The sequence below is a fragment of the Gracilinanus agilis genome, chromosome 2 (genome assembly GCF_016433145.1).
Source record: "Gracilinanus agilis isolate LMUSP501 chromosome 2, AgileGrace, whole genome shotgun sequence".
NCBI classification, from domain to species: Eukaryota; Metazoa; Chordata; class Mammalia; order Didelphimorphia; family Didelphidae; genus Gracilinanus; species Gracilinanus agilis.
In genome coordinates, this window is record NC_058131.1 from 142289849 (window position 1) to 142315838 (window position 25990).

A 25990-nucleotide genomic window follows, 5' to 3' on the forward strand; every position below is an offset into this window, starting at 1 on the left:
CATTATATGGGGTTGCTCTGCTTTGGAAAACTTAAGGGAGAATATGGTTAAGAATAGTACAGGATAGTAGAATAGCATAGGAGAGGTTGGCATGAATGGATAGCTTGAAATCTGTATCATTGGAGGAAACATTCAAATTGATCAGATCACAGATTCATGTGAGTATCTGAGTCAGGGGAAACTTCCTAACAATCAGCACATAGATGGAATGGGTTTCCTCAATAGTTAATGGATTTTACCTAATTATTTCAAGCAAAGTCTGGATGATTAGTTGTCAAATAGGTTGCAATGGCCATTCCTTTTTGGAACTAATAAGTCTAAATGACCAGTAAGGTCTCTTTTTAATTCTAAAATTCTGTGTCAAGTGATTCCATTATATCCTGACTTTTTCAACAGATTTCCCCTCATATGATCCCTACTCTCTCATTTTTCTTCAACTTCTCTCAGACTACTGCCAACAATTCTTCTCACTGTCTCTGTTTTCCTTACTGCCTAAAAACTGTCCATGTCTCCCTCATCATAAAAAAAAAAATCCTCACTTGATCCATCCATCCCCACTGGGTCTCCTCCCTTATCTCTCCCTTTTCAACACTGTTGATAGTCTTCTTGATATTCTCTTCTCTCTAGGTTCTTTTTTTCTTTTGGGGGGGACTTAGGGGGAGAAACCATTCTCTCTTGGTTTTCTTCTTATCTTTTGTCTCCTCAGTCTTGGTTGAATTGTGAGCCAGGGGATAACTGCTAACCAAAGGTGTCCCATGTGGCCTTATCCTAGGCCTTCTTTTTTGCCTTCTATACCATTTTTCTTGGTGATCTCATCAGCTCCCATGGATTCAGTTATCATTTTTATACTAATGATTCTCAAATCCACTTATCTAGCCCTAACCTCTCTGGTGACCTCTAGCCTAGCATTTCCAATTGCCCATTTAACATCTTGAACTGGAGGTCCAATAGACAACTTAAACCCAACATGTTCAAAATGGAACTCATCTTTCCCCCAAAACAGAGGTTGGCAACCTTTTTGGCCATGAGAGCCATAAACGCCACATTTTTTAAAATGTAATTTCGTGAGAGCCGTACAGTGCTCACAGTGTGTGCTCCTGTAACAGCGCCTGAAAAAAAATTGACTTTATGGCTCCTGCAGAAAGAGCCATATCTGGCCCTCAAAAGAGCCAGATATAGCTCAAGAGCCATACGTTGCCGACCCCTGCCCTAAAACATCCTTGCTTTCAAACTACCCCGTTACTATCTTGAGTACCATTATCTTCCTATCCTTCATTCAGATACACTATGGAGAGGTCATTCATGGCCCCACCTGCCAACCCGTCTCTCCCCCTCCCCCTTCTATATAAAACTTCTCACCAAGATCTATCATTTTCATTTCCCTCCAACATCTCTCACATGTCTCCTCTCCTCTAACAATGCCAGAAGAGGTCTCACCACCTCATGACCAAACTACTGCACTAGCTTGCTGTTTGAGCTCCCAGTTAAAAGTCTTCCTCACTCTAGTCCATCCTCCAAGCAGCCATCAAATTATCTTCCCAAAGCCAGATCTGACCATGTCATCCACCTACTCAATATACTCCAGTGGCTCCCTGTCACTTCTGGTGTTCAAAGGTTTTCATAACATGCCTGCCTCCTTCTAGTCTTCTTACACCTCATACCCTGCCACATACTCTGCAATCTAGTGACACTGGCCTCCTTTCTGTTCCCTGAACAACACGGTCCATCTCCCAATTCTAGGCATTTTCTCTGGCTGTCCCCATGCCTGGAACACTCTACCTCTTCATTTCTGCTCCTGGCTTTCCTAGTTTCCTTCTCAAGTCCCAGCTAAAATTCCACCTGCTACAGGAAACTTTTCTGATCTTTCTGAATTCTAGGGCTGTCTCTCTGTTAAAAAATTTAAATTTATCTCATTTATAGCTTGTTTATACATTTTTTTTCTATATTATTTCCACTGTTAGTCTGAGAGTTCCAGAGAGCAGGGACTTTCTTTGTATCTCTAGTAATTTGCACAATGCCTGCAGGGCACCTAGTAGGAGCTCAATAGATATTTATTGATTGACTTACTGAAATATTTATATAAATTATATATTGTTTTCTTGGTTTTCCTTACTTTGTCCATGTCAGTTTATATAGGATTGCAAATTTCTCTGAATTTTCCATTTTCATCATTTCCTATGGTCCAGTAATATTCCAAACAAATAATAAACCTTTATTCAGTATTTGTTAAGTGGCGGCACAGTTCTAGGCACAGGGACACAGGGACATTAAGACAAAAATGAAAAGGTTCCTGTCCTCAAAGCGCTTACAGTATATTGGGGAAAAGAAAATGTACACATTAAAAGTATACACATATTAAATATATGGTAATTTCTGGGAGGGTTGAAAGCTACCAGCATTTTGGAGAATCAGGAAAGGTCGTAAGTAGGAGATGGTATTAAAGCTGAGTGCTGAAGTTAATTAGGGATTCTAAGAAGCTGAGGTGAGAAAGTACATTACATTAAATTCACAGACACAATTTATTCAGTCATTCTCTCTATATTCTCACTTTAGTGATCTAACCTATTCCCATGGGTTCAATTAACACTCCTATGCAGGTAATCCCTGATCTATTTATTTAGGTTTAGTTTCTCTCCTGAGTTCTAGTCCCACATTACCAAGAGCCTGTTGGTCATTTTGAACTGAATGTCCTATAGGCATCTCAAATACAACCAGTCCATTGCAGAATATTATCTCTTCCTAGCTCCTCTTCCACTCTGAAATTTCTCTGCCTTCTGAAAGTCCCTGCTGGGTTTACAAGTCATCTTTGACTTCTCTCTTGCTCAACCCACAAATCCAATCCCTAGCAAATCTTGTAATTTCTTTCTTTACTACCCCTCTCACATAGTGGCTCCCTGTTACTATTAAGATCAAATATAAAGTCCTTTTCTGTAGAACTTAAATTCTTTATAATTTGGGACCTGTATAATTGTATAATTTTTTAAAAAAAACATTCTTCCTTCCACATAGATTATAAATCAGTTATATTAGTCTCCTTGTTGATCCTCTCACATAACATACCATCTCTTGTCTTTGTGTTGCTTGTTCCCAATGCTAGAAATACTCTCCTCACTTGTAAGAGAATGCCTACCTATTGGGGAATAGCTAAACAAGTCATGGCATATGAATGTAATGAACTATTACCATGTCATTAGAAGGGACAAAATCTGCAGTTTCAGACAAAACTGGGAAGACCCTTATTAACTGATGCTGAACAGAATTAGCAGAATAATTTATACCATGACAACAACATTATGAAGAAAAATATAAAAAAAAAACTAGAATTCTGATCAGTGTAATGATAAATCTTTTTTTTTTTAATAATTTTTTATTTTTAGAAAAAATTTCCCTGGTTACATAAGTCATGTTTTTACTTTACCCTTCACTCCCCCCACCTCCAACTCACCCCTTTCCCCTTCTGTGGTAGCTAATTTGCATTTCCACTGGTGTGGTCAGTCAAGACTTATTTACACATTATTGATAGTTACATGGGTGTGGTCTTTTCAGGTCTACATCCCCAATCATGTTCTCATCAACCCAAGTGTCCACGCAGTTGTTTTTCTTCTGTGTTTCTATTCCTGCAGTTCTTCCTCTGAATGTGGATAGTGTTCCTTTCCATAAATCCCTCAGAATTGTCTTGGGTCATTGCATTGCTGCTAGTACAGATGTCCATTACATTTGATTTCACCATAATATATCAGTCTCTGTGTACAATGTTCTTCTGGCTCTGCTCCTTTCACTCTGCATCAATTCCTGGAGGTCTTTCCAGTTCACATGGAATTCCTCCAGTTTATTATTCCTTTGAGCACAATAGTATTCCATCACCAACATATACCACAATTTGTTCAGCCATTCCCCAATTGAAGGGCATACCCTTGCTTTCCAGTTTTTTGCCACCACAAAGAGCTCTGCTATAAATATTTTTGTGCAAGTCTTTTTATCTATGATCTCTTTGGGGTACAAACCCAGCAATGGTATGGCTGGATTAAAGGGCAGGCATTCTTTTATCGCTCTTTGGGCATAGTTCCAAATTGCCCTCCAGAATGGTTGGATCAGTTCACAACTCCACTAGCAATGCATTAACCTCCCAATTTTGCCACATCCCCTCCAACATGTAATGACAAATCTTGAGGGGAGATGAAGATAAAAAGCATCACCCAACTCTTCTCCTCTGCAGAATAAGTCATATATTTTTGGACATTAATATCAAAACTTATTCTGTTAGGTTATGCATATAAGGATTTTATTTATTTTTTTAAAATTATTTAAGTGGGGGTGCAGTGGTAAGGAATGACAGTGAATGTCAAAAGAAAAGAGAGTGAGGGAGGGAGGGAAAGAAAGAAGCATCTAAGGAAGTAAATCCTGCATAAGGACTCAGGAATAGATAGAAGAAATGAAGTAAAAGACAAAAAAATGAAGTCAATGCTCCTAAGGTTTTTATATCCTAGCACAAAGTCAATTATTGACATACAAAACTGAGAAATAAGTTTCCTTTCTCTCCATTCAGTAATTAGCTTTTCTGAAATTCTATTTAGTCCCTTAACTTCTTTATTTATCTTTTTATTAGATTTGTTTATGTCAAAATGGATCACGTTGAGATCCACAACTAATATAATGTCTATTTTCCCTGTAATTCAATGAACTCTTTCTTCAAGTAGTTTGAAGCTATGATATTAGGTAAATATATGATAAGCATGATTTCATTATTATGGTATCTTTAAGTGGAGTTTCCTGTTTATCTCTTTCAGCCATACTTTTTAAAATTTACTTGAAGCTTATTAAATTTTGCTGGTGTGACTTTTTTTTAAAACCTGATATGAATATTTATGTTTTGAGTATGTTCCTAACAAACAACATATCACTGTTTTCTACTTTTGAAACCTTTCTGCAAGTCTCCTTATACTGTTACCTCTTTCTCTCCCATTCCATTATTTACAAAGAATTACAGATGGAGAAAAAAATCTGATCAATATTAACCACTTTTTTCTTTGTCCAGCTCAGACTCCAATCTGTGATGCTTACACCTTTTTTCTCTTTTGAATATGTTTTATAATCCACCCTCTGAAGTTGGATTTTATTTTGTTTGGAATTATTCCCTCTCCTACTAAGTATTTTTCCTTTTATATTTGTGTTTTTTTGTTGAGTTTAATTAGAAGTTCTACATGGAACTTTGTGCATGTTTGTGAACCCTCCTTTATATGGTTCAGGTAAGAGTGAGGCCATTAGACTTTTCATTCTATGTCTGTATGTTCTCATTTTCTTCTACTCATTTTATGTGATATTGTAAATTTCTTCTTCTTCTTTAGTGTATTCCTTTCCCCTCACATTTCTTTTTTCTTAGAGTCAACATAAAGTATAATCCCTAAACAAAAGCAAACTCTGATCCTGTGTTTTTCTTGACATGAGGACTCCTTATGAGTAAGGTCTGAGTTTTATGGCTCTTGTTTTTGTCTTTCTTTGCATCCTCAGTGCTTAGCATGAGATATGGTACATAAATGTTCTAAATAAATGTTTGCTGACTTGACTTGTCTCTTCTGTTCCTATTAAAATTTAAGTACATTTAATATAATGACTTATAGCCATAATTGCTCAAACTCATTTACTGTTCTAGATTTCTGTTTGCATTTTAAAGATTTTCTCCAGATTTGGTCTTTTCACTGAGGAACGTATGGAAGCTTTTAATTTCATTAAAGTTGTATTTCTCCCTGTTGTCTCCTGAATCCTAACAGGATTAAATGCAATTACATAGGGTAAATTGTTCTTCATTTTATTCCTTTATTTTGTGTCTTTTGGAATGTATTCCAAGATTTTCTTTCCCTAAAATTACTTGTTGCCAAAACTTGTATAATATTGACTGTGTTGGGTTCCTCTGTGTTTGACCTCTTTATTTTAATTTTTGACTCAAAAGCTCTGGATTTGGGTCATGATATTTATAAGTGTTTTCAATTTGTGGACTTTTTTAAAGGATCTGAACAACAGGTTCTTTTTATTTTCTTCCTCCCCCTGTGCCCCCCCCCCCCCCCCCCGGTTCTAATAGATCTGAGCAGTTTCCTTTTATAATTTCTTGAAATTTAGTTTTCAGATTTTTTTTTTTATTTATGGTATTCAGAGAATCCAATGGTTCTTAAATTCTCCTTCCTTGATCTGTTTTCTAGGTCAGTTTCACATAGAAGATACCTTACCTTTTCTATTTTTTTCAGTCTTTTAACTTTGTTCTAATATTTCTTGCTGTGACATTGGATTGTTTTCTTCACTCTATTTTCAGAAAGTCCATTATTGAGTAAGGTTTTCCATATTTTCTTCCGATCCTATTTTAATTTTTGTTCCTGAACTTTAATTTCTTTTTAAAATTTCATTTTTTAATCTCTCTTTTCCTTTCTTCAGTCACTTTTTTACCCTTGTGGCCACTCATTTATTTGTCTGAGGTGTTCCATATAATTGTTGTGGGGCTGTGACCCTCTTCTTAGGCATCTCTTAGGTAAGTTTACTTCTTAGGCATCTCTTAACTCAGAATACTTTTTTGTTATTGATGATTGCTTCTGTTGATTCAGATTTTTCAGTCTCATTTCTGGGTTTGCAATTTCGTTCTTGACATACTTCCTTTCTGTCTTTTGGGTAGGTTGGCTTAGGCCTTGTTTTGTCTTTTCCCTTTTGTAGTTTAGGTATTGTTGCTACTACTGTGATCTAGATGGGGTAGCTAGTATTAGACTCTACAATAGGCCTCAATCCCTGGCTTTTCTTTCAGTAGCTGTAGGTTCACTCCCCTGAGGATTCTGGTCTCAACTAGACTCTATCTTCTATCTCTTTGCACAATCCTTAATTGTGAGTTTGTTCCCAGAGGGAAATAATTAACAGGGGAAAAAATCTTTGCAGTAAGTTGTTTGATACAAGTTTGCTTTTTAAGACTTATATGAAAATGATTCAAATATATAAGAACAAGAACCATTTCTCAACAGAGAAATGATAAAAGGCAGCTTTCAAAATAGTAACAACATATAAAAATGTTCCAAATGACTAATCATTAGATAAATGCAAATTAAAGTAACTCCGAGATCCCATTTCATCTCAGATTGTAAAAAAAAAATAAAAAAGGAAATAGGACAATTATTGGCAAGGGGAAGTTTGGATATGCCAATAACATTAATGTACTGTTGGAGGAGTTATGAACTAGTGTAGTCATTTTGGAAAGCAATTTGGAACTATACTCAAAAAGCCACTATTAGGCAGAGGCAAGAAAAAGCCTTAATGCACGAAAATATTGATAGTTGCTCTTACTGTTGTAGCAAATCTTGGAAATCTAGTAGGTGCTGATCAATTGGGGAATGGCAGAATAAAAAAATATACTGATGAAAAGGTATGGATTTAGGGAATATGGGAAGACTTGTTTGAACTAATGCAGAATGAAGTGAGCTGAACTAGAACAATTTATTCAATGACAGCAATAATGTAAAAGGCAATAACTTTGAAAGAATTAAAAAGTTTGATCATAGGATCATAGATTTTGAACTAGAAGTGTAAAAGATAATTTAACTATGTAACTTTGGTTTATATTCATTGTTTTTTGCCTCTGTATAGGTGTTTATTTTCTGCATGTAACCCTATGAGATAATTAATATTTTAATGATAAATTACAATTATAATAGATTCAATAGGAAGACATACTTCCAGTTATTAAATAACTATTTGAGAATCAGTTATCAATAATTGTAGAATTTGTTATAGATATCTTTGTCAATAGAAGTTTGTGCCTGCCTTCAGTATGTCCTCTCAGTTCAAAGCTCAGGGTTTTGTCAAGAAAGGCTCCATGCCTGCAGACCAAGGATTGATGTGAAATGAGGATCTGCAATAAATTATATTTGCTCAGAAGTTTGTTCCCAGTAGTTTTCATTTACAAAAGAAATCTTAGAAGGCTAATGAGTTCACCCCCTCATTTTACCAATGAAGAAAAATCAAGGCCCAGCTCAATGCAAGGACCCATCACAACTTCAGCAGCCAGATAGATTAGAGGCATAGACTAAGACGTGCATTTCTACACAGATCATGTGTCTGTCTTGCTTATCATGTGTTGGTGTAAGGGAAAGCTTTTATTGGAAAGAGAATCAGGAAGGCATGGGCATGTAGTGATAGTGATGGAAGAAAATGAAACATCAATTAAATACCTAAGTAGAAGTACAGAATGGGACATTGATAAATATACAGGAAGTTCTGAGTGAGATACAGAGACGAAGGACAGTTTTGGAATCATCATGAAATTTAATTTGTGCTTGAAAATTATATAGAATAGAAGCTCCCAGGGGTATCTAGTCAGTCAGTCAGCACTACAATAAAAAACCTCATTTATTGAGCACTTACTGTATACCTGGGCCTGAGCTATGCCCTGAGGGAAAAAAGAAAGGTCACAGTCCCTGTTGCCCATATGGTGTAAGACAACCACCACCGGCTATGTACGTACAAGCTCTACACAGAACCAAGGGTCTTCGATCTGGAGAGAAGACACGAATAGAAGGGGAGCGGAGGCGTGAAGAGAAGGCTCCACAAGACTGAATCCAGGAGTCTTGAAGGAAGCCGGGTAGGGCTAGAAGGGAGAGGCAATGAAATGTGCAGGGCCCAGGAAAAAGGTGGGCGCCATTGTATTGGAAGTTTGTGGAAGGAAGGATTGTGGAGGAAGACTGGAGAGGCAGGAAGGGGTCAGACTGTAAAAGGCTTTCAGAGTTTAGCAGGACTTTATGTTTGATCCTGAAGGTACTGAGGGCCAAGAGCTGATGGTGTCAGGGAGTGACTTTGGCAGCTGAATGGAAGATAGACTGGATGGGGAGAGAGACTCGAGGCAGGGAGGCCAGTCTGAAGGCTGCTGTACTAGTCCAGGTGGGAGGTGATTAGGGCCTGCACCAGCATGGTGGCAGTGTTGCCGGAGGGATGTGGTGTGTGTAAACCTGAGAGATGAATGTAGAAACAAGACTTGGCAACAGATTGGATATGTGGAATGAATGTAAGTGAAGAGTCAAGAATGACGCCGAGTTTGCAAGCCTTATTAACTAGAAGGAAAGAAATCCGTTTAATTAATTAATCATTCCCCAATCTTTGGGGAAGGGGGATGACACTATTTTGATAAGCTGTTTCCCCTGTAGTCTGTTGTAGAATACTATTTGAATCTGATTTAATTTGAATGCACCCCTTCTTCAACCATTATCTATAGTCCTGTCATATTCAACCAGAGGGGACAATAATATATGATCATTTATATTTGTATGTAATACTTTTCTCAGACAACTCAAAATTGCTTGAAATTTTCTCCTTTTTTGAGATAGAAAAAGAGCATAGTTTACTGATGAGTAGATTCAATATCAAGAAGTAAAATCACTTCACTGCTCTGTGCTCAAATTGCCCATGTGTTAAATATAAGACCATGAATATAAAACTCATTAGCTTTTATGATTCGATGGATATACAGAGAATAGAAACCTCATCTCCCTACTTGAAGTATATTTCCTTCTCAGACATAGTTGTATATGTATATATTTTTGTATTACAAGGTTATGTGAGTATGTTTACGAAATTTTTGAGGAAAAAATGACCCAATCTATCCCATATCTTTTTCAACTTTCCCCTACACAAATACTTCCCCTTCCCAAGAGGAAGAGAATCTTTACATTTACCCCTGCACCTGGTTAGAGCAGGTGCTGGCTTCCCTTCATGTGGGCTATGGCTTTTGGAGCCATTTGCAGTTTTGGAATGAAGGAGAAAATGGTTTATTTCATTGACTTGGGTGTTCCCCCCAAAATTTATTGATAACTCATCCATGCTTGTTTATCCTATATCGTATATTGGTAGCCATCCTGGCTTTCTCCTGACACTGAATATACAATGGAGCAATCTGGGCTGTCTACCTGTCATTACATTTAGGATGAAATCAGCATCTCATTTTCTATTACATAATTTCCTTATTATGTCTTTTACTCTTGTTCTTCAAAGTTACTCTTTGGTTATTTATTGTCATGTCGATGATACTCATTATCCACTTGTCCTCTGTTTGACATTAATTTTCAATTCTTAGGTAACTGCTGAAATTCTTATTTTGCAATCATGTAGCAAGTAGAATTCATCTTTAGAAAATTTGTTCTTTTATCTCTGGGAGAAGTTTTTGGGACATTAAAGGAGCTTTGAAATTTCCTAAAGAGTCCAGCTCATTATTCTCCTCTTGTTCAATTCTGGGCCCAACTTATTATCCATTTGTAATGTCTGTTTCATGTAAAGATACTTATGGACAAACTATGTAACATATCCAGCTGCATATCATAATCTGGGCAACAGGAATTCTTTGCCTGTTTAGTCTTTCCCATGGGGATAGTCTAAGGTATTATAGATCTCTTCTTAGAGCTTCTGTAACACTCTGGGGCCTGTTGAAACTGGTATGATATGATCCATCTGTAAGATCTCATTATCCACAAGAAATCCCTCTTTTTCTTTAAAAAATTTAAAAATGTAACAAGTATTTTTATTTTCTCTTCTTCCCAACTGAATATCAATTAAAAAACTATAATAAATATTCATAGAAAATAAAAATAAATCCCTATCATGGCTATGACCAAAAATATCTCATTTTATATCTTGAGTTCATCATTTCCTCTAAAGGAGTACCTCTTCAGCTTACTCAATCTCCTCCATATCTTGTTTTATGTCTTACTTAATATTTATGATCAGAAAGTCTTGAAGAGGACTTTTTTGGTTGTTATATCTTTCAAGGAATCTTGAACAATATAATACATAGATGGGAGGCTCCTTTCTGAGCAAGAACTTTAGTGTTATAGTTAGACTATAATTCTTCACAGGCAATGTAGAATGGCATGACAACTAAAAAACTAAAAAAGAAAAAAACATTATATTTTCATCGCAATGCCATAGTTAAAGAAAATAAAAACTAGAAATGACTCAAATGGCCTGCAATAGGGAACTGGTAAAACAGTCTATGGAAATATGACATTAATTATGATAACAAAAGAAATGATGTTGAGAGATGAAAATTTAATATTAAATAGGGGGCAGCTGGGTAGCTCAGTGGAGTGAGTCAGGCCTAGAGACGGGAGGTCCTAGGTTCAAACCCGGCCTCAGCCACTTCCCAGCTGTGTGACCCTGGGCAAGTCACTTGACCCCCCATTGCCCACCCTTACCAATCTTCCACCTATGAGACAATACACTGAAGTACAAGGGTTTAAAAAAATTTAAAAAAAATATTAAATACTACATGAAGAAGCTGAACATAAGATAATTGTACACATTAATTTAATACTAAGGAAAATATATACACCTTAACAAAGATTGAAAGAGAGAAAAAAGTGAGGTAATCTAAGTTCTTAAGAGAGTATTTAATATTTTCTTAGGGGCTGTTTAATATTTTTCATTTGACTTCTTGAAGACTGAGAGACAAAAGAATAGACTTTTGGGAAATTTAACCAGATGGAGTCTTCTGAGGATAGTATAGGTTATGAGACAGTTTAGGCTTAACAGAAAAACTGGTTAGATAGTTCTATGTAGAAGGCAGGACAGTACAAAGGGGACCTTAGAATGGAAGATCATTAAGGTGAATCCTCCGAGTTTGTTGTAAATACGTATTTTTCCAAACTTACATTCTCCTGGCACTTTTGGGAATGTTTGCCTATATTCTCCTGGCACTTTTTTTTTTAATTTTAAACCCTTAACTTCTTTGTATTGACTTATAGGTGGAAGAGTGGTAAGGGTAGGCAATGGGGGTCAAGTGACCTGCCCAGGGTCATACAGCTGGGAAGTGTCTGAGGCCAGATTTGAACCTAGGACCTCCAGTCTCTAGGCCTGGCTCTCAATCCACTGAGCTACCCAGCTGCCCCTCTCCTGGCACTTTTGAGAATGAAGCTTTAGGGTTTCCTACATCTAAGAAATGTATTTTGGACCATATAATTAATACTAAATGCTTCCAGAAAATGAAATACCGAGAACCTGACTACTGTGCCTTCCCATGGTTTTTTTTTTTTTTTTTTTTTTTTTTTTTTTTTTTTTTTTTAAAGATCCTTTCTCCTTGAGCTAGAGAACTTAAATAAGAGGAGGAACAGTTCTTTCCTCATCATGTCATTTGGAGGTTTATTTCCCTACTCTTATCTTGAGCAATTTCAGGAAAATGTCCCAGTGAAATACTCATTTTTTTCTATCACTTGACTTCAGTTAATTTAGACCCTAATTACGTATGGTCTATTTTAGAGTGAGCTTGGCAGTCACTAGACAGAGAAATCTTCAAGGTAAATTCAGAAAAAAGCCCCACTTAGTCCAAGCCTCTTTTGCTAATGTCCTAGCTTTTCCTTTGTTCACCTCAGGATTGGAACGAGAAAATAATAATAGCCATGGTTACATAGTAACATGAACTTAAAACATTAAGCTTTTTCTATTTGAAATTCTATAAATTATTTCAAGCAAGATTTGGTTCAATATCACTTCTACTAGATTATTTGGGAAAAAAAATTGTTGGCAACTGAACTGATGGTCATTCCTAGTTAGTTGCTGAATAGCTCCTTATCACCATGAAGAACTGTTTAAAAAGAACTAGGATGTTGTAGGGTGACAACAGGTTTTATTCATTATATCAAATTTTCCCTATAAAATTTTTCTAGCAATTTGAGATGTCCCAAAGTAAAATGGGCTATCTCAATGGGTAGCAAGTTCTTTATCATTTAATATAGAAACTAGATGACTGCTTGCCAAGATATCATAGAGGAGATTCTTGATTCAAGTAGGGATTGAACTATGTGAATTTTGAAATCTATTATAGCTCAAAGACTATAATTCTTCACAGGCAATGTAAAATGGCATGACAATTTTCCTAACTAAAAATAATACATAAGATTTTAACAACTTCAAAGTTCTTTCAGAAGACTAAGTGAAATGTCCCCATGACACTCTATTCTAAACTCTGTTTCTTTATTTGTTAAATGGAAGCATTAGACTAATGATCTCTAAGGTCCCTGGCAATTCTAAGCCCTATGATTCTATTAAATGGACTACTATTTGTTTATCTTGTTTATATATATATATATATATATACATATATATATATATATATAGTCAATAACACTATAAACAAAGTAAGTATCCAAAGAATTATCTGATGAAGCAATTTATTCTCTTAAATTTCCATTATGACAAAGTCTTAACTTCATCTTTTAACTCAGGAATGAGGTTTTAGTTTTTCCCTAATCTAATTTCCTTACCAATACATTAGTTAATAAAGCAACTGCTAAGATGTTTATTGTATTATTAAATATGAAGTTAAGTTCCACTTGTCTGAGGTTCATGCAACTAGAATTCTAAAATAAGTTTTTTCATGTTGACTTTCTAGAATCTAGAAAGGCAAACTATTACCCAGCTTATAAAAGTGTTCTTTAAAACTCTCTTCAAAGCTCTGAGTCTTGTCTTGTATCTGTACTATTCAAATATAATAGCATTCTTCCCATAATGCTTCTACTCTGCTTTGATATTGCTATATGTTCCAGGAAGGATGTAGAAAGACAGATGTCTTGCCATTAAGCTTACAATTCATAGAGGAATTACAATTCACAAAAATTAGGAATTTTGCTGAAGAATTATAAGAAGTGAGGTTGTTGAAATTGGGTGGAGGGTCTTGAAGGTTAGACAAATTACTCTGGAGCTCTGATTAATCAGAGATGTATTCTTAAGTGTGAGGAAGGGAAGGGAAAAACCATTTATTAAATGCCTATACTGTGCAAGGCTCATTGAAGACTCACTTTACAAATACAATCTCATTTGATTCATACAATAACCTTGTGAGGTGGATACTAGTAGTATCTTCATTTGACAGATGAGAAAAGTGAGGCAGACAGAGGTTAAGAGACTTGATCAGGAACCCACAACTACAAAGCACCTGAGGCTGCATTTGAACTTAGGTCTTCTTATTTCAGATTGAGTGTTTTGGTCTGCTGTGCCACCTAGCTCTTTTTTTCAAATGAGCTATAGAACCAGAACAAATCACTTCATCTTTATATGACTGTTTTTTTCTTCTTTTCATATATGAAGCAAGATGGTTGGTAGAACATGGCAAAGCACTCTGATAACATAGTTTGTGTGCCATACATAAATAATGACAAATGTAATATTATTATAAAAAGATATGATATATTATTTTGGCAGTTGGCATTTTTCTTGTGGTTCTTATAATGTAAAAGTACTAATGTGTAGAATGATGGATCTCCCTGTTGATACTTTCAATAAAAGTCTTTTTGTTGTGTGGGTTTCTTAGAAGATCCATAGGACTAAATATTAGAGATCCAAGTACAAAATATAGAGAATTTATATAGCAAGATAAAGATATAACATTTAATTTTTTGCTTCACTGGCAAATCTATAGAGACACTGCATGTAGTGATAGCTATTACTGAAAGTTTTTACCTATGACAAATTCCAAGAATGTGCTGAGAAGTAATTAGAGAAAAGGAAAATGGTGACCCTTTATACTCTAGAAGCTGAGAAAAGTATATACTTATAACTACCATTTATAATTTTCTTTTAAATTATAAAAAAATTGGTATCACAGTGATTAAGATTAGTCTACTTTTAACTTAAAATCTGACCTATATTAAAACTGTCATAATCTGACTAGGAATGGTGAAAGATGCTTTCTCATTCCTCTGAATTATCAATCTGTCACCAAGAAAACAGCTCTCTTCTCACTCTTTTTAAACTAGATGACATGTTTACATAGGGTCAACAAATAAACAGATTTGTGCTCCCTCTGCTGGCTTTTTTCAGAAACCTTATATTAGAAGTGACCAAAAATTTTTTTGTTGGCATCTTCAGTAAAGTGGAATCCAAAAAAAACCTTAAAAGATAAGTACTAATTTACTTCACTTACCCTTAGAAATTTTGGTTGGAAAAAAATTCATTTGTATGAATTTTTAGTTAAGGTGCTTGCAAAGTTCTAAAAATCAGAAATTAGATATACCTTTAATTTTATAACTAGCACAAAGCTGGATACTACTATAATAATACTTTAAAATTAATTTATCAATAGATAAAATTGAATTTGTCTTAAGAACTTACTTTTAGTACAAACAATATTTAGGGAATTGCCCTCTCAAAATTCTAAATTGAGACTGTTTGTTTTTGTCTTTTACTTTCCTAAAAAAACCCACTAGCTTTCCCAAAGTAAAGATTTACACTTTTTATATCCTTTCTGATAATGTCAAGCATTACGCTTTATTTTCCAAATCATTAGCATGCAGAAGAATGACCTCATGGTGAACAGATGCACTTGGATATGGCAGTGATTAGATCAGTCCCTTCAGCAGTCAAGTGTGCCCATTCCAATTAACCCTTTAAAGTACTATCTACTCCTTAATCTTTCTTAATACCATGCTTGGAAATTCAAAGTTAGAATTTGCTTTCTGTTAATCATTTCTAAAAATGCCTTTTACAGAGAAGCAAATACATTATTAAAACAAAAGATAGTCTTTTCATTCTCTGAAAATGGATACTTTCCCCCAATAACTGTAGAAATATATAAAATAAAAAAGGAAATTTAATTAACTTAAAGGAACTCATGTTTGTATTACAGAATATGCACACAAATTATAAATGACAACTCTTTAGTACATCTGTTTGGAAGGATATAGATTCTTCACTTTTTTGGGGATTAGGATATAAAACACTAAGAATTCTGTTCAATGAAGGTAAAATGCATTAGATAGAAAATAGCTTTAAGATAGAATTTCCTGATTTGAAAAATAAGCCTTTTTCTTGTTAACTTCCAAATCTGCTTTTAAAAAGTAAAGGATACAATAACATCAGTTGAACAACAAAAAGCTTTATAGAATTTTTTGGATGCCCAAATGTATTTGATGAGCAGATATTTCTCCTGCCATTTGGCTCTTCAACAAAAGTTTGCTAAGGTTAGATGAGTGATGGAATGTATGAGGAGCTTGAAGGCAGATACATCTTACTAGAAATGTCACTTATGGGCATAGGCAACACCCGTTTTTGCACTCTGACTACTGTTGGTAGTTAAAAGATAGGAAAATGTCCTCTTGAGAAATGGGGCATAAATTGATTAGATGGATATTTGCTTGCAAGTATACAGCATGGATGATAATGACTAAAGTTAAGTATCATTTTACATTCATGATAAAATTCCCTGTTGTTTTATTGCAAAGAAAATTGCAAGAGAACCACCAATTTCTCTTAGGACTGTACATATGCAAGTAAACACAGATCCTAAATTTTTGCTTTGAAGATACTATACTGGTGGCAAGGGATAAAGAAGTTCTAAGTTCACTGTGTAAGCTTAAACTCTTTAGGGTGAATTTTTTCCAGTTGGCTTGCTGCTTGGAAGAGAATCATATATATTTCTTACTTTAACAGTCAATTCATCTGGGTTATTTTCACTTATTCTAATGGAAAGCAAAACGATTGCTAATGAGAGGAAATTCTTCTCATTACTAAACTTTATTTTAGCCATATTACAAAGCATTTTAAAAGAGGACATGAAGAGAATAAAAACTTTATATATATATGTAATGCAGATGATTTTAGAATATGGATTTAAGAATCTGTTCTATAGTATGCTATAATTTCTCACTCATGTTTTATTACAATCACACTTTCGAACAGGTAATGTAAAAATATCTATATAACATTTACTTTTAAACAATGCCATGAGTAAGAACATCAGTACAGCATCTATAAACTGATTCTATGATAAGGATAATATAAAAACAGTACAGAAAGTCTTGCAAAGTAATTTGTGCATTGATAATGCTTATATTTATCACAAAATGGGATTTAATTTATTACAATGCACGGAATCCCCCAAAGTATAAACAAATTAGGAGATGCCATTTGGATAGTGTCATTTTTAAAAGGGGGTAGAGAAAAGAATTTTGTTTTGATATCATAGATTTATCTTCACTTTCTATTTAAAAAACTTTCTATGAAAACACTTTAGGTTCTACTGGGGTTTTCCTTTCACCAAATAGTTTTTATATACTAGTGCTTTTAAACCTCTATAAAGTGATATTAATATAAAATTCCAATAATTTTATTAGATATGTTTATATGTCAGTAACTTCTTGTATTCATCTTCTGATCCTTCATGTAACTTTTTGAACACATAACTTTTGAAAGGATTAAATTAATTGAAACATGAAAAAAATTACATGTAAAATGTGAATTCTTCAAACATTTAAATGTTTTAGTTAAGTGAATTTTAAAAAAAAGCAACAGAAAATTTAGCAAGGGTTACATATAAATATGCAGTTGTTAGTACATTCCCAAATTCATGTTATTAAGTTAGATTGTAAACAGTTTAAGCTGTTTATACTTCAACTAGAATAAGGGAAAATACAAAATTACTATATGGAACTGTGCCGAGGAATAAAGTGCCAATGACTGATGAGAAAATGAAAAAGATGTGAAATAGAACTTGAAAAATGTTTGTTAGCTTTGCTGCATACCTTTAATTTTCTTTCACCTAAATGTATAAATGACTTAAACTGTCTAGCTAAACAGTATGAAACCTTCATTTCCCTTGAAAATGATTTTTTTCCATCTTTGTCTGTTGGCAGAATGTATAAAAGAATTCAATTCACAGCTGTTCTACTTTTTTTAATGTAGGAAACATTAATCAAAGCTTTAAGTTATAAGCTTTTCTAATGTTGTTTAGTATTCCAGTTCAACAAAGATCAATAGAGGCCATCCCTGTGTTTCTTGACGCCTCTCCAGGAAGCAGAGGCACGATTATGTAAATAGCACTGGTTCCCCTTTACTTTTGCCAGCTTGCTTATCTCCAAAGCCTTCTGCCTGCTGCTACTGGCTACCAATATGAGCGCATGCATATACCTCTTATCTCCTAACAAAGCTCTGAAAGCACAAGGATTGAAGCCAGTAATGTTAAACAATGATGCATGGCTGATTTTATTTGTAAGTGATTTATTTCACTGAATTTAATTTCTTTCTTCACTGTGGATGTAAGATATTTGTTAACAAGTCAGAGTAAGAGAAGTAAAGCCAGTATTCTGAAACAATTTATACATGTTAGAAATCTATTAAGCACTCTAACAGTTGTGTGTAAAGTAGTCCAAGTTAAAGGGGGCTCCGCACCGAGAATTTTAATACATGTTAAATCTCTGTGATTAGTGATTTTTTTTTTCTGGTAGCCACATGTAGAAATTACTAACCCAATTAAATACGGTCTTTTAAAGCAAAAGCACTTAGTAATAATACCAATAACAAGTAGCTATACAGTTTTCTTTTCAACTTTGAAAATACACCCCCCCCCCCAAAAACCAAAAAACTACTGTGTAAAAGCAAGGAATGGAATCACAGAAATTTCTCCCAGTGTCAACTTGCTTGATAGAGGAAATGATTTGAAGGTAGTTTCCAAACAAGGTTCCATACCAGGTGCTACTAGAGTCTGTAATTTGGTCATATGCATAGAAACCACTCGAGAGAAAATGTTAGTCCACTGCACTGCTGTTATGATTGGTCAAAGGAACACTATCCTTATATTTCTTCTGCATTAATCCCTGACCCTGGTATCTCAGCAGCATAATCCCCATTTAGCATTAGTAGCAACGGCTTCTACTGTGAGGAACTATTTTTCGATAAGTAAGCACTGATTCAGGCATAGCTTTTGAACGACATATTCCCAGCTCAGCAAGAAACCCACACTCCTGAATGAACTGGAGCACATTACTGAGAAAAAGTTCATTAACCTTGCTAGATTTGGAGGTTAACAGGATAGCTGAAGAAAGGAACTGAGTGAACAGCTCTGATGCAAAACAAATTAAAATGAATGTCATCATTCCTTTTGATATTCATTAGTTTATTCAGAGAGAGAATGCCCTTCTTAAATTTGCAAGCATTTATCTGTAAAAAACAGGTGTACATCTGCTGCTCAAATGCTTCTTAGTGTTAAAGAGAAGAATAATGTAGACACTCACCCGTTCCACTGAGGGAGTAACTAGGAGAGGGAGAAAAGACTTGAGCTGCGAAATCCTCAAATGTCATTACTTCTCTGTGATTCTGGATTATTGCTTCAAGATACAGAGCTCGTTCTTCATAACTACAACAATCAGTTAAGGAACAAGTACATGTACAGAATATACAACTTACTACCAAAATGCATAAGATGTTAACAGTTTGTTGTTTAGAACTGTCTATGAAACACAAATGGGAAAACATCTTTTCAATGTGAAAAAAGATCTCTTCAAAATTCTATACAATTGTGGGGGGAAGTGACTGTCAGGCAAAGTTAAATGTTATGAGATGAAGTAACATCTTAATTTTGTGATCTGTTAAGTTTCTACTGCATTTTGATGATTGTTTCATCACCAACCTATCATTAATAAGACATAGAAAAACTCAGTTATTGTTAAAATACATATAATTGAAAAAAATAGAAGCACTGCAAATAATACATTTTACAATAAGAAAATAATACAAATTTAGTATTAGTGTGGTGTCTATATGCAGGAGAACTTTTTTTTTAATGCACAGTAACTTCTTTGTAATTTTGTCTATTTAAAGTAATGAATTTATACTTAAAGCAGTGTATATAATGCATCTTCCTTAAAAGTAAGAAAATGTACATTATCGAGAAAGTTCTAGATCAAGGCAAGATTTAAACTGCTTTAGGAGTGACATCTAACATAAACTCTGAGCATTAGAAAATAAGATCTTATATGTAGTTCGTCCTAGGAAACGCAGGCTACAAAGCAATTTAAAAAAAGACTATTGCCTTTTAATTAAAACTGCAACTGGGAACACACAGCATTCAAATGTGTAATCAAAAACCAGTCACCAATAAAACTTACAAGCGTAACAAGCTGAAGCAACTTTCCAGCTGTCTTAATAGGACCCCTGCTTGTGGCAGCTTTTCATAGGGTAGAAAGCAAATCTTTTCCTTTTGTGTGCAGCTTCTGTTTTCTCAGAAGGTGAATCATGCACTTCCAATAACAGGATAACGTCTGAAACAATTCTACAATGGATGGAAGAACCTCACATATGACTTTATGAATTAACACTTGAAGTCAGTATGACATCTCATTCCTCTTTCCTCATTAGCAGTAAGAAAGCAATGGCTGAAACAACACCCCTTCTCCAAACCCCAAACTACCTACGAAACTCCTCTTTTATGCTTTAGTTATCTTGCAAAATATTCTAATACCACAGGAAGAAAAGAAGAAATGATAACCACCAATTTATAATTTTCATGTCAGGAAGGAGAAAAATAGAATTAATGACTCATATTTTTGAAGTATCTGCTTAGAAAAATGAAATCGTATTTCTAAATGTTAATAGAAAATATGACCTCAATAGGACAACACCTTACATTTAAAAACAGGGGCAGAAAAGTTTCTTTTTGGGAGAGTAAAGTATATGTCTTCCTATTTCTAAACACAGATGTCTCCTTTTATTCTACTATTTGGAGAAGGATTTTTATACTCTGAGAAATATACAAACATTCTAGAATCTGTCAATAAACTATCTTTATGAAACTCCAAGGAATGAAAATGAATTCGGAGGCCTACAAAACTAGTAACTCATGATGCATTATGGGTTTGTCAAAAGTATAACCCACAACAGTGCCGACAGTCCAAGTAAATACTTGTGGGGCTGTTTCCCTCTCGCAGGCTGAACTCCTGATGACTCTTGTTAATGAATAGGCTGCCAAACTTCCTAAGAGAGGAGGCACACGCTTAGGCCTTATTCTAAAGGGACTGACTGATGCCATTCACATCTCATTATGAACATGCTTATTCTGCACAGTACTTGGCTGTTGCCAAGGCTCTGTATTCCATACTGCCACAGCAAGCCGCTGGTCCTGTTAACAGCAGGATGTTAGGCCTGAGTGGCCGTCTGGCGAACAGGCACTCTGACACTAAGCTGGCACGTGCTGGCGCAGCAGGGGCAGACCAAGGCGTGACAAATTACTGAAAGAGCTCAGCTAAACTTATGGCTGACAACCACCTGAGCCTTAGGACCTCTATGGGCCTGCCATCAACTCTCAATTCATTGCTCACTCTTTTAGTCTGCAGTCTGCTTGTGTGTCCAGTTTAAACAAGGCAGATAACTATAAAGCCTTGTCATGCTATGCCTAATAATATCCTGCTGTTTAATGAAAGCCCCCACTGCATCTAACACATACGCATACAATGCAGTGGACAACTTCTAACACAACATAAATTCATATGCATTCTGCTAAACACTGGATAGAAGATATTAAGAAGACTAGCATGCTACGTTAATCAAAACCATAATGAACAACTCTGTCCAAACTTATTTATGAGGGGAAAGCCACAAGTATAGAATAAAAGATATCAGACAATAGTATGTGAAGCTGGACAATATGTTCACAAGTCCTGTACTCAGACGGCTGGCTAAATTTAGGTCCTTAAGAAAAGTTAAAGGTTATTCAAAAAACTAAATTAAAGTTATTTTGGGAATTTAGTTATCCAACAAATATTTATTGAATGGGAGACATTATGGTGGATGTTGCAAAACATACAAAGGAAAGTGAAAGAATCTCTATTCCCCTTATAGGATTATTGTGAGGAAAGCACTGTGCAAAGCTTAGAGCGTTACATAAATGTGAATTATCATTCTTGACCAAATTTAAAACTGGTAGAGTGGTACTATACTCTTACCTTGATCATATTACCTTGATCATATATTTCCATCCAAGATCTATGTTTTTTTTTCAGAAAATGAATAGTACCTATTATCCATGTGATATGATTTAAATAGATAGCCATTATAGTCAAACTCATTTTCATTTGAGGCCTAATCCCAGATAAGATTGCTAAGAGAAAACACATTTCTGAAATGTTTAAAGGGAGCAAGAAGTTGCTATTTTTTAAAAGGTCCTTCATTTTGTTACCCTAAAATGAAGGTCATCTATCTAGATCTATATCTATTACATTTTGTAATTTTCCCAATCTTTGGAATACTTAAGGAGGTAAAAGTTTGCTTCCTTCCCCCCCTCCCAAATAAAGGGCATTTGTAAAGTAGGTACCAAGATACATTTATTTTCTCTGCATAAACAATCAAATATTGCAAAATATGAATTATGGCAATAATTCCTGTCAAAGTGAAATCTGAACCATTTGGCTAAAAGAAGGAAGCTATAAATGCATCCAGTCACAAACTCAATAATCCACTTTTAGGAATAAATTGCTTGGTTTATGGTTTGTGCTTTTTTGTGACTCTTTTACAAATTAAAAAATTTCACTAGCAAAATAGCAACATGATTCTGTCTAGAATTACTTTCACACTAAAAATATGTTATTGTATTTATAAACTGCCCCACCCCCGATGTATTCCGTCCTGAGAAAATTCAGTCACTGAAGAGTTAGTTAAGGGCATTGATTCTGATGTCAGAAGACCTGGGTCTGTGTTTCAGTTCTCACTAACTGTCTGACTTATTACAGGTCACTTAATCTGTCTCACTCTGCTTCCTCATATGTGCAGTGGAGATAATACTTAACACTACCTGACTTACTGTATTATTAAGAAGAAAGCACTCTGCCTTAAATACTGGTTTATGGTTTGTGCTTTGTACCTACTATACAAATGGTACCTACTTAACAAATGCCCTTTATTTGGGAGGGGGGAAGGAAGCACACTATAGAAATATCAGCCATCATTATTATCATACTTTAGTTTTTGATCTTCTCTATTCCTTTCAGTGGCTTATATTTTTTAAAACTTAAAGTTAATCTTTTTCTCAATTCTCTCCAAAATCCTTTACTTAAATAAAACAATTCATGACCAGAAATTAGACAAGGCAAAGTTTCACCATTTCTTGGTTAAACAACTCCTAGAAGAAATTATTATATATATATTTTAAAACCCTTACCTTCTGTCTTGGAGCCAATACTGTGTGTTGGCTCCAAGGCAGAAGAGTGGTAAGGATAGGCAATGGTGGTCAAGTGACTTGCCCAGGGTCACACAGCTGGGAAGTGTCTGAGGCCAGATTTGAACCGAGGACCTTCCGACTCTAGGCCTGGTTCTCAATCCACTGAGCTACCCAGCTGCCCCTAGAAGAAATTGTTTTTAAGAAATTCAGGATACAAAATGCATGATTGTTCTCCAAATCTGTTTGGATTTTCAGGTCTGTGGCCTTATAGAATTTGCTTATCACAAACACCAGAGAAATAAAATCATATGGATTAAGATAACAATAGAGATAACTTATGAATTTTGATAACTGATTTGTCCTTATTCCCATGACTTTCACATTTGAATTCTGGAATGAACAAAAGGAAAGCCTTGCTCTTGAAGACTTAGTTCTCTTGTTGGTGGCTAAAATGCAAACGGCAATAAATAAAAGGCTAAATTTGAAACCACTGAAAAGATAAAGCTTTCCCTAACATTTAAAGGTCTTGAAAAACACACACAAATGAGGTTGGCTTTATTTTAAAACCACTACTGTAATTCCAAACATTTTCTTTTTTAGTTGGTTTTTTTTTTGGTGGTGATGGGGGAAAGAAATATGCTAGAAAAAGTTTAAATGCTTTTAAAACTTTTCAACCAGGTATTTTTAGTATCACAACCATGCTGTTAGTTTTTTTTTTTCAGAAAGAAAAATGGTCTTAGTCAGATTCTTCTATCTTTATATAAAATGTATCAGTCAATACTATTGCTATCTGTGGCAGTGATTGTAGCATCAACTGACTGAACTGAATCAGAGAAGTCAGAGAAAAAACTGTTAAGTAATTAGAAATTACTATATAGCAACTTTCTCATTTTATAAATGAGAAAACTATAAAGAAGAAAACTGACTTGCCCAGGGTAACTAGTAAATGGCAGATGACAGGATTGTAAATATAGAGCTAGAACGAAATTTAGAATCCATTTAGTTCAAGTCCCTAATTTGACAGATGAGGAAACTGAAGCCCAAAGGTTAAGTTCATTCATCCAAAATCAGGTAATAGAACCAGATTGAGGATCGCAAACAGGTTCCTTGGTGGAGAGTCAAAGTTCTTTCCACATTATCATGCTACTATGTCCAAGGGCTAGAAGCCATATAAAATTATCTAGGATTAGAGATTTAGAGCAGGAAGAGACTTGAGATTTATTTTAGTCTGACCTCCTAATTTTGCAAATGAAAAAGAGTCTCACAAAAGTTAGGAATTATTCCTAAACCAGGATTTCCCCCCCCTAGCATAGCACACTTTACCCCCCTGAGAAATTGTATCTACACTCAGTAAGAGAGATGGTCTTTTCATTTTATCCTTTGAGATCTCAGTGGAAGCCGTTTCTGAAAATTTCTTTGGTAGACTGTTCCAGGATCTGAAAATAGTCAAAGCGTATTTGTCTCTCATTATGATCATGGGTACAATTTTTGCTATTTACACCAAAATGACTACTTGAAAAGTTAATTTGATTTGGACATATAAATTTCACCCATGCAGGAACTAAGTTGCTGGAGGCAGGAAGATGAGCTGCTGTGCACTGGAGATTCAATTAACTAATGGTAAAAGAAGTCCTTTCTGAAATTTTAGATTAGAGGCTCAGGCTAACTTTTTACTGAGTTTGACAAGCCATTGTAAAGGGGTTTTGTCAAAGGAATATAGTAAAGGAGAGGAGGCTAAGTATGATACTATTATACTATTAAACTAATAATAATAATGATGATGATGATGATGATGGCTAACATTTATATAGTGCCTTAAGGTTTACAAATGTTTTACATGCTATTCCATTTGATCCTTTCAAGAACATGGGGAGACAAGTGCTATATTACCCTCATTTTATAGAAGATGAAAACAGGCAGAAAGTTTAAGTGACTTAACCAGGATCATACAACTAGTTATGTCTGAAAAAGGATTTGAAGTACAGTCTTCCTGACTCCAAGCCCAGTGTTCTATTCACTGTGCCACCTAGCTGTCCCATAATCACAATGCCTATATACCCTTCGAGACTGTAAATAACTCTATTATATGTTCTATTTCTCATCTCCTGAATCATTTCTACCTTCCTCTCCAGGCTCCAAGCCTGACTCTCTAGATTTTCTCTATTATGCTCCAGAATTCTCAACCTGGAAGTTCACTCCTCTCCTAGGTTTCTCACACTAGAAGCCTCCTCTCACTGTGGTTCCTTCCTTTGACTGGTTGGTTCCTCCCAGAACCAAAGTAAAATGACCAAACCAGGCATGCCTTCATTCTTTTCCAGGCTCCATGTCTGACCCTCTTACCCTGTCTGCTTCCTTGTGTGTTCTACTTCCCCATCAGCATATAAGCTCCTTGAGGGCAGGGGCCGATTTTTTCTGTCTTGTGTTGATATTCCCAGCATGTAGCACAGTGTTTGGCACATAATAAGTACATAATATTTTCTAGCTGGAAATGGGAGTCAGATTGCAGTCTTTTTTTTCCCCTTCTAAAAATCCTTGTCTTCTTCCATCTGAGACAATACTGTGTACTGGTTCCAAGGCAGAAGAGTGGTAAGGGCTAGGCAATGGGGGTTAAGTGACTTGCTCAGGGTTACACAACTGGGAAGTGTCTGAGACCAAATTTGAACCTAAGACCTCCTGTCTTTAGGCCTGAAGCTCTATCCACTGAACCACCCAGCTGCTCCTTGCAAAGGGGCTTAAATACTCAGCTATGGGTTATTACTATTTTTTTAAACAGAGAAGTGACATTATCAGACATGTGCATTAGGAAGATTACCTTGGTATTTGTGTGAAGGAGAAATAGGAGTAGGGAGAGACTAAAAACAGGAAAAATAAAGAAAATGTTATCACTACAGTTCAAGTAAGAAGTAATGAGGACCTGAAAAAAAGTGGTGGAAGCATGAATGGAAAGAAAGGATGCAAATGACCTGTGATGGTGAAATCAATGGGACTTACTGGATAACTGGATTTGGGGGGTGAGATAAGGGTTAAAGATGTGGCAGCTCAGCAGCACAGAAAAGAGAA

At 35.2% G+C, this 25990-nt stretch overlaps 1 protein-coding gene across 2 annotated transcripts in view; it reads right to left on the minus strand.

Annotated features, from left to right (window-relative positions):
* The window catches only part of RALGAPA2 (Ral GTPase activating protein catalytic subunit alpha 2), a 477726-nt gene that overhangs the window by 11239 nt on the left and 440497 nt on the right, over positions 1-25990 (minus strand). The window contains exon 38 of one of the 2 annotated variants that reach the window (XM_044663434.1): positions 19014-19135. In XM_044663434.1, coding sequence (XP_044519369.1) covers positions 19014-19135 — 122 coding nt within the window. Of the gene's footprint in view, positions 1-18968; positions 19136-25990 lie in introns of those variants that run through there. The other variant, XM_044663433.1, reaches the window with a different exon arrangement.